Genomic DNA, 12655 nt, shown 5'->3' on the forward strand with positions numbered 1-12655 from the left:
TTATTATTATTGTTATTATTATGAAAGAATAAGATAGGATAAGATAAAAAATTAAAACTGATGTAGATATCAGTTTAACTTATTAAACAGTTATATTTGAATCACTAATTTTTAAAAATTTTAAGGATAAAAATCAGTTATCTTGTTTATCAATTCAATTAACGAGTAAATTTTTTACAATTAATATTAATTAATTTTTTAAAATTTTAAATCATAAATTTTAGGCCATAGATTCCTTACTCCCACTTTTATGTGGGAGTATAATTAACCTACAGTAAAATAATTACAAATTGTACCCCGTTTTTTTTTTTTTGAAAAATTTACTAACTAAATTTTGACCTCTTAAATTATTGGTTTTTAATTTTGACCCATTTCCCTTCTTTGGTACGAGAAACTGAGAGATTACTGATTTTTGGAGAGCATCAACCAGGTTGAAGCCTTTCTTTCCTTCCCTAACTCTGCCCTCACTCTCCACTCTCCTTAGAGTTCTTAAAAAACCCTAATTTTGCCATCCCCGTTCTTTTTCTTATTTCAGATTCAGGGGCATTTCAGAGAAGAGAAGCAGTTAGGGTTTTCAGACAACTGCAATCCCTGCCATTCTCATACCCTTCCTCTGCTGCAAATTTCCGCCACCTACTTCCGCCGACGCGCCACGCCTCCGCTGCCGCCGCACCCTGCCTCCGCCTCGCCCTGCTTCCGCCGCCGCGCCACGCCTCCCACGCTCAATAAGACAAGAGGTTTCTGCGGCCCTAAATCGCTCATCTGGTTCATCAGGTATACATCTTGATTTCATATTCCGAATCTTAAATGTGTTGTATATTAGGTATGTTTTCATATTTCGTTCAAAAACTATATCTTGCGCAGCTTTGGATGGCTATTGAAAAATTCGACAAAATCAATCTCTGGAAAGGGTTGCAGAGCCTCAAAGTCCCCTGTGAATTCAACCTTCATAAAAAGATGCTTCACCTCACTTGCCAATTTCAGCATTTTACATATTGCATCCCAGCACCACTGGACTCCTCGCATCGACAGGAACTCCAGAACATTGAGGTTTCCGAAATCTATCATGTATACCCTCCCTGGAAACAATTAACATGAGATGAAAGAAATATAAGAACAAGAAAACACAGCCAGTAAGAAAAAACTATATGTACAAGAATCACTTAATATGGAAAATTACCCGAACTGTTGGAAATTGAAAGCTTCTTCAAATGCCCGGTTTCAGGGACCCTGATCCAACTACAGCCTTGTACCTCAAGGGATTCAATTTTCGGAGAGATAAGAGAAAGTGAACAGTTTCCCAGACCATAAAAATCGTCCTCATGAAGCTGTTTGAGATTGAGTCATACAAGGCATGGGCAGCTGCAGAACTTGAGCAACAGAAAGAGGTTGAAGAGGCTGAGGTTTCCATGCAGGAAGCTCAGGACTACCTTGATTCTATCACGGAAAGTGCCATGGACGAGTTCCGGCGCTTCGAAGAGGAGCTTGAGAGCATGTCAAAGGCTGAAATGGAGAGCCTAGTTAACACTGCTGAGGGTGCAAGAAAGATGGGAAATTTGATGGAGAAAGCTGCCTCCATTGCTTCCAAGAAGTATATTGAGGCTGCACTCAATTCATCCACTGCTTCCATGAAATCTGCTTGGAAGGGAATCTCTTCTGGCAAGGTCCATCCTTCTTAAAACATGACAATAACAAAATAACCCTCCTATTGAAATGTATTTAGTTAAAATCTGTAATAAGATACTTCTGTTTTAGCCTTTTGTTTTGTTATCTTCTGTTCTTATATTGCTGCTATAGAAATTGGATCAGAATTGATGTACCAAATTTGATAGGCTGAGAATTCATGATTCAGCCACCAGTGAGAATGCAAACAGATTTAATGTTCATGACACATTGAAAATCCAATACTTTCATGGATGAATCTGATATAACAGTTAGTAGTTAGGTTTATGAAGCTTAATCTCCAAGATTTGTCAGTAATGTATTTATCCCTATTTATCCCTCGATTCTTCTTAAGAGATATATTATTACTTCTTTGGTTTAATTGAATTTAGTGTCATCGAAGGGCATATGCATATCAAAAGAAATAACCATCCAATTAAAAATAACAAACATAATTATCTGCATATCTATTAAATTAAATATATAATATATTCATTATTCACATTGTTTAGTATTCTCATTGTCTATTTATACTTTTTTCATAAAAAAAATTCATGAAGCGGCACCTCTGATCTGAGGAGACAAGAAAGCGTGCGTATTTTTTGGTACATTGTATAAGCTGAGATAATAGATTAATAATGAATTCCAACATATATGTATTGTTGTGGATCTAGTACAGATTCAACAAAACGTAACTTGTCAAAATGAGTATGAATCCACTTGTCGAATGTAAGAGTAGAGTCACACAAAAGTTGCATACTCTTCAATTGCTACACATACACCAGCCTTCATATATAAATTGTAACAACTCTTTCGACTTGGAATTGTCTTCTTATTCAGAGCATTTGGTCTTATATCATCTCTTGCTAGTACATTAATTTAATATAAAGTTTTAATTCTCTGCTGATTTACCAGAATATACAACATAAAAAATATATACTGCACTTCCGTTTGGACTATGAATTTTCTTCGGCTGCTTCATATCATATCAAATATCATAACTACAAAAAAGAAAAAAAATAACGACTCTCAACTATTAATTTTACAAGGTTTAACTCTATATATATAGTAAGAAATTTAATTTTCTTAGCAGCAAAGTGTATCTGATCGTTCTCTATAACTAATTAGTCACCCTTAGCTTGCATTGGCTTCTTCAATTTCTTCCACTCAATGTTTTCATTTCTGTATTATCTGCTTCTTCTTGCAATTCCTCTAATGGCAGTAGTGATATTTCATCACTTAAAGAAACAACAACACAAAAGAACCACTACCACCAGGTCCTAAACCACTTCCCATAATCGGAAACCTCCACCAACTCGACAGCTCCAACCTCAATCTCCAACTATGGAACCTCTCAAAGATCTACGGCTCCATATTCTCCCTTCAAATAGGGTTCAAACCAGCCATAGTTATCTCCTCACCGAAACTCGCAAAGGAGGTTCTCAAAGACCATGATCTTGACGTTTCAAGCAGACCTCCGTCGCTCGGAACCACTAGACTCTCTTACAACGGTTTCGATTTGATTTTCTCTCCATGCAGCGAGTACTGGAGAGAAATCAGGAAGATCTGCGTCGTTCATTTCTTCAGCTCCAAGCGAATCTCTGGATTCTACCACATCAGAAAATCTGAAGTGGAAAGAATGTTAGGCAAGATATCAGAGCACGTGAGTTCTTCGAAAACCACGGATCTGAGTGAGATATTGATGTCCGTGTCGAGTTCTATAGTGTGCAGGATTGCGTTCGGAAGAAGATATGAAGTTTATATGGCAAGAAACCATTCATAGAAGATGAAGATATTGAAAAGCTTGTTTATCTGAAAGCAGTGATCAAAGAAACATTAAGATATTATGCACCTGCACCATTGGTACCAAGAGAATTCAACAAAAATAGCAGAATAGCAGGGTATGAAATTGAAGCCAAGACGATAGTATACGTAAATGTGTTTGCCATCCATAGAGACCCTGAAACTTGGAAGGATCCAGAAGGGTTTAGTTTGATTACATTTTAAAATGAATTGATTTCTCAAACCAAACCAAAATTCCAAACCAATTTGAGTATAAATAGTTTATTGAGTTCATCCACCATGCCTAAGCTACTGCTATCTTAGATTTTGTCCCCCCTTAGAAATTCCAATTAACTCAGCTTACTAATCAAGTCTCATTCAACAAAGATTAATCACTTACAGGTTACAGCAGTAATAGCAGTAAAGTATAATAATGTTTTAGCAACAAGGACCATTCAACAGCATTATAATAAAACGTTAAATGAATAATATAAAATAATGGTGAGGTCAATTTTACATTGTCACGCATAACGGTTCTCTTTCTCCAATAATTACCCGTTTATGCAGCTAGAAAAGCAAGCATCCAAAAGACACCCTTCACTGCCATTGGCCACAACACATACACAGAAGTTGATGGCACTTCACGTGCCTCCACAACTTTCTTTTCTTTTCTGTTCATAAAAGTTTGAGTTGATCTACATCTACTACACTAGATTAGATAGTGCTGCTCTATTTAGTATTTACCATAGAGGTAGTGACCAGATACATATACAAATAAAATTATTTTCAGTGAAAATACTGAATAGATTTCTAAGTTTTCATTGCAAGCATAATTAAATTTCTTGACTATTGAAAAAAAAATAATGATTAACTAACCTCCAAGTGTGGCGGCGGCGTCTTGCGAAGCGGCGGCAGCGAACGAGAGAGACTGCGGAGGGAGAGGAAGAGAGAATGGCTACACCGCTACGATGATTGAAGGAGGAAAACAAAACCCTAGCAGACCAAATGTCTCACTCTCACCATTACTTTGAATATGAAATTAAAGAAAAAAGAACAATGTGTAAAAAAGAGTAATTAGAGGGTCAATATCTAATTACTGATTTTTTTAAAAACAAAAAAATGGGGTTCTTTTTGTAATTATTTTAGTGTTGGCTAATGATACTCCCACATAAAAGTGGGAGTAAGGAATCCATAGCCTATATCTTCTAAAAGATAACATTAAAAAATAATTTTACAATAAAAAATTAACTAAGGGCGGTGAGCTAAATTCCGATTGTTCCAGCGTTAGCGCCGCCAGTGTCCCAAAAGGACCCACAAATTTAAACGTGGTGCCCACGCAAACCTAGCGCCGCCACTCCGAAAAATTAGCAAAAAGCAACACAGGGGAGTTAACGAGGGTATTATGGTCCATCAAATTTTTTAAAACAAACCCTACACTGTCTCTCATACTATAAGTATCACTCCTACCCTAATTCCTCGTTTTCACACATTCGCGATCACACCCATTCTCTGATTCTCATCCTCCAATCCTCTTCTTTCACTGGTTAGGGTTCTTCTTCCGATCTCTGTTTCTCTTCGTTATTTCTTGTTTATTGATCCGATTCAGCTTTCTATTCTGGAAAGCAGGGTCTTGTATGTTACGCTTTCATGGATTGTCTCTCAATTCTTTTCGTTTGATTATTGATATGTTCTTCATCATCAATACCGTTGTCTCTGAATTTCGCATAATGATCTTTCATTCCTTAAAATTGTGTTAGATCTTTTAATCACTGTATCTATTTACCTTTTTCTTCTGTTTTTGAATGTTTTAGCTGCAGATACGTTTTGATCTCTTTTATCTACCTAGAATCGTCACAATTATGAGAATTATTACTATATATCTCTAGTTTTCTTGTGGTTTATGTCTTGTTCTGGTGTGGATGGTTAATTTATTGATATGCCTTGTTTGATCATTGATGTGTGGTTTGTTGTATGTCTCTGGAGTTGACTCTTTCTGTTTTTCGTGTTTGCGGGTGTTGTGCAGTGTTTTGTTGAGTTTTTTCTGTAGAGAATGGGAAAAGAGAAGAGTCACATCAACATCGTCGTTATCGGCCATGTCGACTCCGGCAAGTCGACCACCACCGGCCACCTCATCTACAAGCTTGGAGGGATCGACAAGCGTGTGATTGAGAGGTTCGAGAAGGAGGCTGCTGAGATGAACAAGCGTTCATTCAAGTACGCCTGGGTTCTCGACAAGCTCAAGGCAGAGCGTGAGCGTGGTATTACCATTGACATCGCCCTGTGGAAGTTTGAGACCACTAAGTACTACTGCACTGTGATCGATGCACCTGGTCATCGTGATTTCATCAAGAACATGATCACTGGTACCAGCCAGGCTGACTGTGCTGTTCTGATCATCGATTCCACCACTGGTGGTTTTGAGGCTGGTATCTCCAAGGATGGCCAGACCCGTGAGCATGCTCTTCTTGCTTTCACCCTTGGTGTTAGGCAGATGATCTGCTGTTGCAACAAGGTATAATCCACTTTTGCTAAATATTTTCAGCCATCTTTTGATTTTGATGATGTTCTTGTCGTTCTAATTTATTTGTGGATGTGTTTTACAGATGGATGCAACGACCCCAAAATACTCCAAGGCTAGGTATGATGAAATTGTGAAGGAGGTTTCATCCTATTTGAAGAAGGTTGGTTACAACCCTGACAAGATCGCATTTGTACCAATATCTGGTTTTGAGGGAGACAACATGATTGAGAGGTCCACCAACCTTGATTGGTATAAGGGACCCACCCTGCTTGAGGCTCTGGACCAGATCAATGAGCCAAAGAGACCTTCTGACAAGCCTCTCAGGCTGCCCCTTCAGGATGTCTACAAGATTGGCGGTATTGGAACTGTTCCAGTTGGTCGTGTAGAGACTGGTATCCTCAAGCCTGGTATGGTCGTGACCTTTGCCCCCACTGGACTCCAGACTGAGGTTAAGTCTGTGGAGATGCACCATGAGTCTCTCCCTGAGGCTCTCCCTGGTGACAATGTTGGTTTCAATGTTAAGAATGTTTCTGTGAAGGAGTTGAAGCGTGGCTTTGTTGCTTCTAACTCAAAGGATGATCCTGCTAAGGAGGCTGGAAGCTTCACCTCTCAAGTTATCATCATGAACCATCCTGGCCAGATTGGCCAAGGTTATGCTCCAGTCCTTGACTGCCACACCTCACACATTGCTGTCAAGTTTGCTGAGCTCCAGACCAAGATTGATAGGCGTTCTGGCAAAGAGCTCGAGAAGGAGCCCAAGTTTCTTAAGAATGGTGATGCTGGTATGGTGAAGATGATTCCCACAAAGCCAATGGTTGTTGAGACTTTTGCTGAGTACCCTCCACTTGGAAGGTTTGCTGTGAGGGACATGCGTCAAACTGTTGCTGTTGGTGTGATCAAGAGCGTTGAGAAGAAGGATGCTTCAGCTAAGATCACTAAATCTGCTGCGAAGAAAGCTGGCAAATGAACCGTGCGGGTTCAGCATGCTTTTACATCTATGATAATGAATAAATGTTTCGTCAGCTATGTCTCTGGCGGAACTACCTTAAGTATCTTGTTTAGTGTTTGGTGTCGTAGGTTGTTGCTACCTCTGTACAGTACTCAGTCTCAGAATTGGGTGCTTGATAGACGGTGGCGATGCTAGTATTTGATTTCTCGGTCGTGTTCAGTTTTAAACTTCGATGATTTGGTTTTCTGGTTAAACTTTCTTTTTTCGTTTATAGATCTATCTTTTATTATTTTTATTTTGCCTCTTATCTTTATTTCCACTGGTCATATACTCAGATATAACTATATAATTTGTCGTCAGCATGATCTTCATTGCGTTAAAATGTCCAATTCTTGGCAGGTTTTTGAACAAAATTTTGATAATAGCAATGCTCTTCCTCTGGAAGAGTTAAGTGTTTTCATTCAATTGAATCAACTTGTGCTGGTGGAATTAAAGAGTTCCACCTATCTTGGAAATCTGAGTATTACTATAACTTCAACTGTTTACGTGTTAAGCATAGCTTGACAATAGAATGTTTGTTTTATGCTATTCTTCGACATTCGGAGCTGATAAAAAAACCACACAGATTGATTGATAAGAGCCTAAGAGGAAACAATTGGTGAAAATAAATAAGTCTGGCTGGCTTTTCATTTTTGTTTAGGGTTATTTTAGAATTAATTGTTTTAGAAAATATTTTTTATTTTTAACTTCTGAAAATTATTTCCATTTTCTGATTTTCATGTTGTAGAAAATGTGATTGCTTTGTTAAAATGAATTGTATTTTCAAACAGAAGAAACATTGAAGATATGTTTGATTAATCTATTTTGAAATTGTGTTTTTGTCATCACAATAAAAAAATATATTTATTATTTGATAATTAAATTATAAATATATTTAATTCACAAGTTATTTAATCAACTAAAAATAATTTTATAAACTAGGTAGATTGCAGCATAGTTTAAACAAAGAAACTCGATTAAGTTTTAAAAGATAAATTTTGTTGCTCGAATAAACTTTGATATTTATATACGATAATATTTTTATTTAGATAAATTCATTAAAATTGAAATAAAAAAGATAATAATAATAATAATAATAATAATAATAATAATAATAATGTTAAAATTATAAAATGATATTATTATTTAAATGAATGAATTATAATTAACATTGATATTTTTATAGCATAAGAAATAACATCCACAAAAGAGTTTTTGGGAAAAAAAAAAGTTTCACAACAAAAGGTAGATAAGAAAGAATAATTCTCTACATAAAAGCATTTTTTTCAAGCCGTTCTTCATGTTCTTCTTCCTCTCTTCCTCCTCCTCCTCTTCCTCTTCTTTCTAAATAATATCCACAAAAACTTTTTTGGGGGAAAAAAAAGTTTCACAACAAAAGATAGATAGGAAGAATAATTCTCCACATACAAGCGTTTTTTTCAAGCCGTTCTTCACGTTCTTCTTGCTGCACGTTCTTCTTCCTCTTCTCCTCTTCCTCCTCTTCCTCTTCTTCTTTTTCTTCTTCTCTTTTATTATCGTCGTTACCAACACTACCACTTCTCCGTCTTTTTTCATTGAAATTTCTTCTAGTTAATTTTTTCGTTAGTAGTTTATGATTCTGTAGGTGAATAATATTTTATCGTTGATGATTTGAATTGAATATAATGTAAAATTTTAGCATTGAAAAAAATATTTCTTTGTATTTGCAATAAATTTAGGTGTAATATTTTTTTGGTGACAATTTAGGTGTAATATAAAGATATTTGTGTGTATTTTAAGAAACTTTGGGTGTATTTTATTCTAATAAGTTTTGGTTAATTCAAAATTATTTCTTTTCCTCATCTTCTACCACTTCTTTTTTTTTTTTCATCATCATCACTATCTTATTCTTCTTTTTTGTTTATTCATCTTTTTCTTTTTATTTTACCTTCTCAAGTTTCTTCTTTTACTCTATTAACAAGAATAAAAACAAAAAAATCAAACAAAGAAAAAGAAAAAACACATAATGCTGTAAAATTACTTGGAAGATGATGAATTTATATTCATTTAACTAAAAGAAAGAAAGAAATAAGGAAAAAAAAAAAGAAAAAATGCAGCATTAGAGGAAACATTTTTCTATACTCAGCAAATTTGGGTGTAACACGAAAACATTTGGATGTAACACGAAGATATTTGAGTATATTTTTTAGAATTTTGGGTGTATTTTTATTTTGATAAGTTACGCATAATTCAAAATTCTTCCTCTTCCTCCTCCTCATCTTCTACTGATTCTTCTTCCCGTGTTCTTATTTCGTTTTCTTATAATTCTTCTTGGGAGAAAAAATCAAACAAAGAAGAAAAAAATATATAATGTTGCAAAATCAATAGAAAGAAAAAGAAAAAAAAAATATAGCAACAACAACAGTAATAAAAAAACGATGAAGATAAAACACGCGAAGAAAAAAAAGAGAAGAAACGCACAGAAAAAGAGAAGAAGAAGGAAGAGGAGGCGGAGCAGGGACGGACGTACATATATAATTGTGGGGGCAACCGCCCCCACTACAATTTGAAATTTTTTTGAGTAGTATATGATAATAATATTTATTTGCCCCACTAAATTATTGAATTTGACCCCACAATAATTTTTTATTCAATTTTTGGTACTTCATAGTCAATTTAAAAATTTTATATTAGATGTCATTGGAATGATCAATTCTCAATTTAAATGAAATTTGTGTTTTTTTTTAGAAATCGACTCGAAAGATTATTTTTTATCTTTTTTTATATTAGTTTTAATTTTTTTTCATAACAATTGCATTAATTGAAAGAACTTTCTCAACTATGAATCTCAATAAATATTGGCTTCTAATTGTATGAGAAGTAAATTTTTAAATAAGTATTTACTTATATATATGTAAGAATAATACTACACATCCAAATCTTTTTATGAACTAAGTCTAACCAAGTTAAACAACAATACTTGAAATAATGTTAGTGATAACTGATTTTTGTTATCTTAGACTAACTTGGGTGGACTTGGTTAACAAAAGAACATAAATATGTAGCATTATCTTATATAAAAAGATAGATATTTCGATTGTAGTGTTAAGAAAAAGATTACTTAATTTTTTTATAATACGAAACCTAAATAATAAAATTCTAAATTATATGTTATTATTTAAATTATTATTTTAGTGTTTTAATTTGTAAATTAGATATTTTAAAAATTAACCATATTATATGTATATAGAAAATAACCACTTGTATATATATATTAAAATAAAAAATATATATTAAAAATAAATTAAATAATACATATATTTATATATAAATACATAACGATTAATAAATAATTTGATAACTGATTTTTATATATACATAATATTTTTATTATAAAAATTATTTTATTTATATATTTTGTCCCCACTACCAAAATTTTTTGGATCCGTCACCGAGGAGGAGGAACGCGAAGTACGTATGAAAATTGATAGAAACAATAGAACACTACTTTATTCAAAGACATTCAGACAAAATTCTCTTGTGGCACACGTTCGAACCCGCATCTAAAACAACATTTTTCACGTTTGTGTGTATTTAAAAAAAAAAAAATTCAATAAAAGCATTTTCAATAATATACAACCAAACATGTATTGAAGTTTAATCTGACCTAATGAAGCAGCTTTTGCAGAACCTAATGAAGCAGCTTTCACAGTTAAATCTGACCGATGTGAGACTTGTCATCATCAGCGCTTATTATTTTTCATGTGTGAAAGAGGTGTATAATAAGAAGTGTGAGGAGATGTGTGTTTTATATTGGTATGGAATGTATAAATTTGAGGCACTAATTTGTTTGTATTATTTTTTTTTAAACAAACAATCACAAATTGGACGTTCGATTTGTGATTTCGAAAATAAAAAAAATTTTAATGTTAAAATCGGATCGTCTGATTTTTATTTTAAAAAACAAAAAAAAAATAAAAAATACAAAACACATCCTTCGATTTGTAATTTATTTTTTTTCTCCAAACAAATCGGACTGTTCGATTTGAATAAAACACCGTATAAAAAACACTTAATCTTTCAATATCAATGTATTACATATATTTAATCAATATAAAAAAAATTTAGCCTCATCATCACCACCTTTGACATTCACAAAATCTTGATTTGCATGCACATGTTCCTCTCTCAACACTAGTGATGTTTGCATCCTCTTCATGGCCTTCCTCCTGCGTTCATGATCCTCCCATCCTACACCACCAACAATAATGAATTGTGGGGGGTTTAGTTACTCATGAGAAAGAGGGAGGGGTGAATTATCCCTGAAAGACACACAGGAACACCATGGTTTAGCATTGACTGCATTGCTTTTTTTTTTTTTCCTGCTTTTGGTTTGGTTTGGTTTCTTTAGTCACGGGTCTCTTTCGTCCTATCCACCAGCTATTTCGATCTTCCAAGCAAAATGCTGTTTCAGGGCAGATTTTTCAATGTATTATGCAGTAATTTTGCTTCTGTTTTTACTTGTTTGTCTCTTTCAATGATTGCCTTTCTTATTCTACTTGATCTTATCTCTTCATCTGATTCATTCAATAAGCATTAGATTACTCATGATTTTTGTTTGTTTATCTATCGAACAAGATGAAATAAAATAATAAAAACTTTATAAAATTACCGAGCTAAGTCTTACTGACATCTTACTATTGCATGGAACAGTTAGATTCTCCAAACAGGGAATGGCGGCTGTTTTTGATGGATATAACAAGTGGCAAGCAACCTCAGCATGTGACATCACACCTATGACCTCATCAAATTTCACACTTGTTTGAATTATTTGAATTAGGACCACATAACAATCAAGATAGAACAATATCATTGGACCAAATAATTTTATTTGAATTATTTGCATATATATATTCTTACTACATGTGCTTTAAAAGAGTTACATACACAGAACAGACAGAAGATAATGCAGAAAAAGAATATTTAAAAGGTGGTGTGTGGATTTGTGGTTAGGATAATTAGTAACAGGGTAATGAGAGATTCCTAGCTGGCTATAAGTGTAGATAAACAAATAAATAATTGGAAAATTCATGGTCTATATATTATTTATGAGGTTTGTTTCATGGCCTACATAGAATCCAAGAAACATTGGTAGTGGAGAATGAAGAGGGATGCTCATACTTGATAGCATTGAAAGGTTTGCTACGCAGGAGAGATGGCGCTATCACTTGCATCCATCCTACCATCCATTGGCATGGGTAGGAGCAAGGTCTGCCAGCGTCATCTCTTGTGCGTAGCATACCTTTGCATATGCAAACTAAGGTACTCATTTCTACAAATTTGCATTCCAATGTGGTAATCCAAGGTACGTGCTCTTGTCTGGTTTCAGATTTTCCCTTGTTAATCCCATTATATCTTATGTTTTGCTTGCCTTAATTATCTGTGATTTTATGAAGTACTTGAATGTTCTGTTTTCATTTTTTTACTTTTTAGTTTGGATTGATCAAACAGGTTAACAGATTTTTCCACTAGTATGTTTGATGGGGTGATAATACAATCAACCACTCATCTTCCAAGATCCAAACATGATGAGTCAAAAGTTTGCTTGAAAATATAGTAGGAAACTCAGAAGATAGATTTTAGAGTTGCAATAACGTGACATTCATAGTGAACAATGATCATTATACTTCTAAAAGGAGGAACAAGACACACCATAGCGAATT

General features: G+C 34.2%; 2 protein-coding genes and 1 long non-coding RNA gene across 3 annotated transcripts; 2 read left to right on the forward strand and 1 right to left on the reverse strand.

The window, feature by feature from the left end:
• The first annotated feature begins 351 nt into the window (after window positions 1–351).
• On the forward strand, window positions 352–1905 carry LOC148553241 (uncharacterized). The gene is made up of 2 exons (XM_088492675.1): window positions 352–774; window positions 865–1905. Exon 2 carries the CDS (start codon window positions 1323–1325, stop codon window positions 1677–1679), a length of 357 nt encoding a protein of 118 aa, XP_088348801.1. The 5' UTR covers window positions 352–774; window positions 865–1322; the 3' UTR covers window positions 1680–1905.
• A 707-nt stretch (window positions 1906–2612) lies between these two features.
• On the reverse strand, window positions 2613–4608 carry LOC148553242 (uncharacterized). The gene is made up of 2 exons (XR_015892443.1): window positions 4321–4608; window positions 2613–3474 (listed from the first exon to the last, which is right to left on the reverse strand). It is a non-coding gene; the product is annotated as an uncharacterized LOC148553242 (long non-coding RNA).
• A 226-nt stretch (window positions 4609–4834) lies between these two features.
• LOC148553243 (elongation factor 1-alpha-like) lies at window positions 4835–7209 on the forward strand. Its single transcript, XM_088495138.1, has 3 exons — window positions 4835–4987; window positions 5468–5956; window positions 6048–7209. Exons 2-3 carry the CDS (start codon window positions 5495–5497, stop codon window positions 6930–6932), a joined length of 1347 nt encoding a protein of 448 aa, XP_088351264.1. The 5' UTR covers window positions 4835–4987; window positions 5468–5494; the 3' UTR covers window positions 6933–7209.
• Window positions 7210–12655: the final 5446 nt, after the last annotated feature.

Source organism: Arachis ipaensis, chromosome B7 (genome assembly GCF_059453495.1).
Source record: "Arachis ipaensis isolate K30076 ecotype BB chromosome B7, ASM5945349v1, whole genome shotgun sequence".
NCBI lineage: Eukaryota > Viridiplantae > Streptophyta > Magnoliopsida > Fabales > Fabaceae > Arachis > Arachis ipaensis.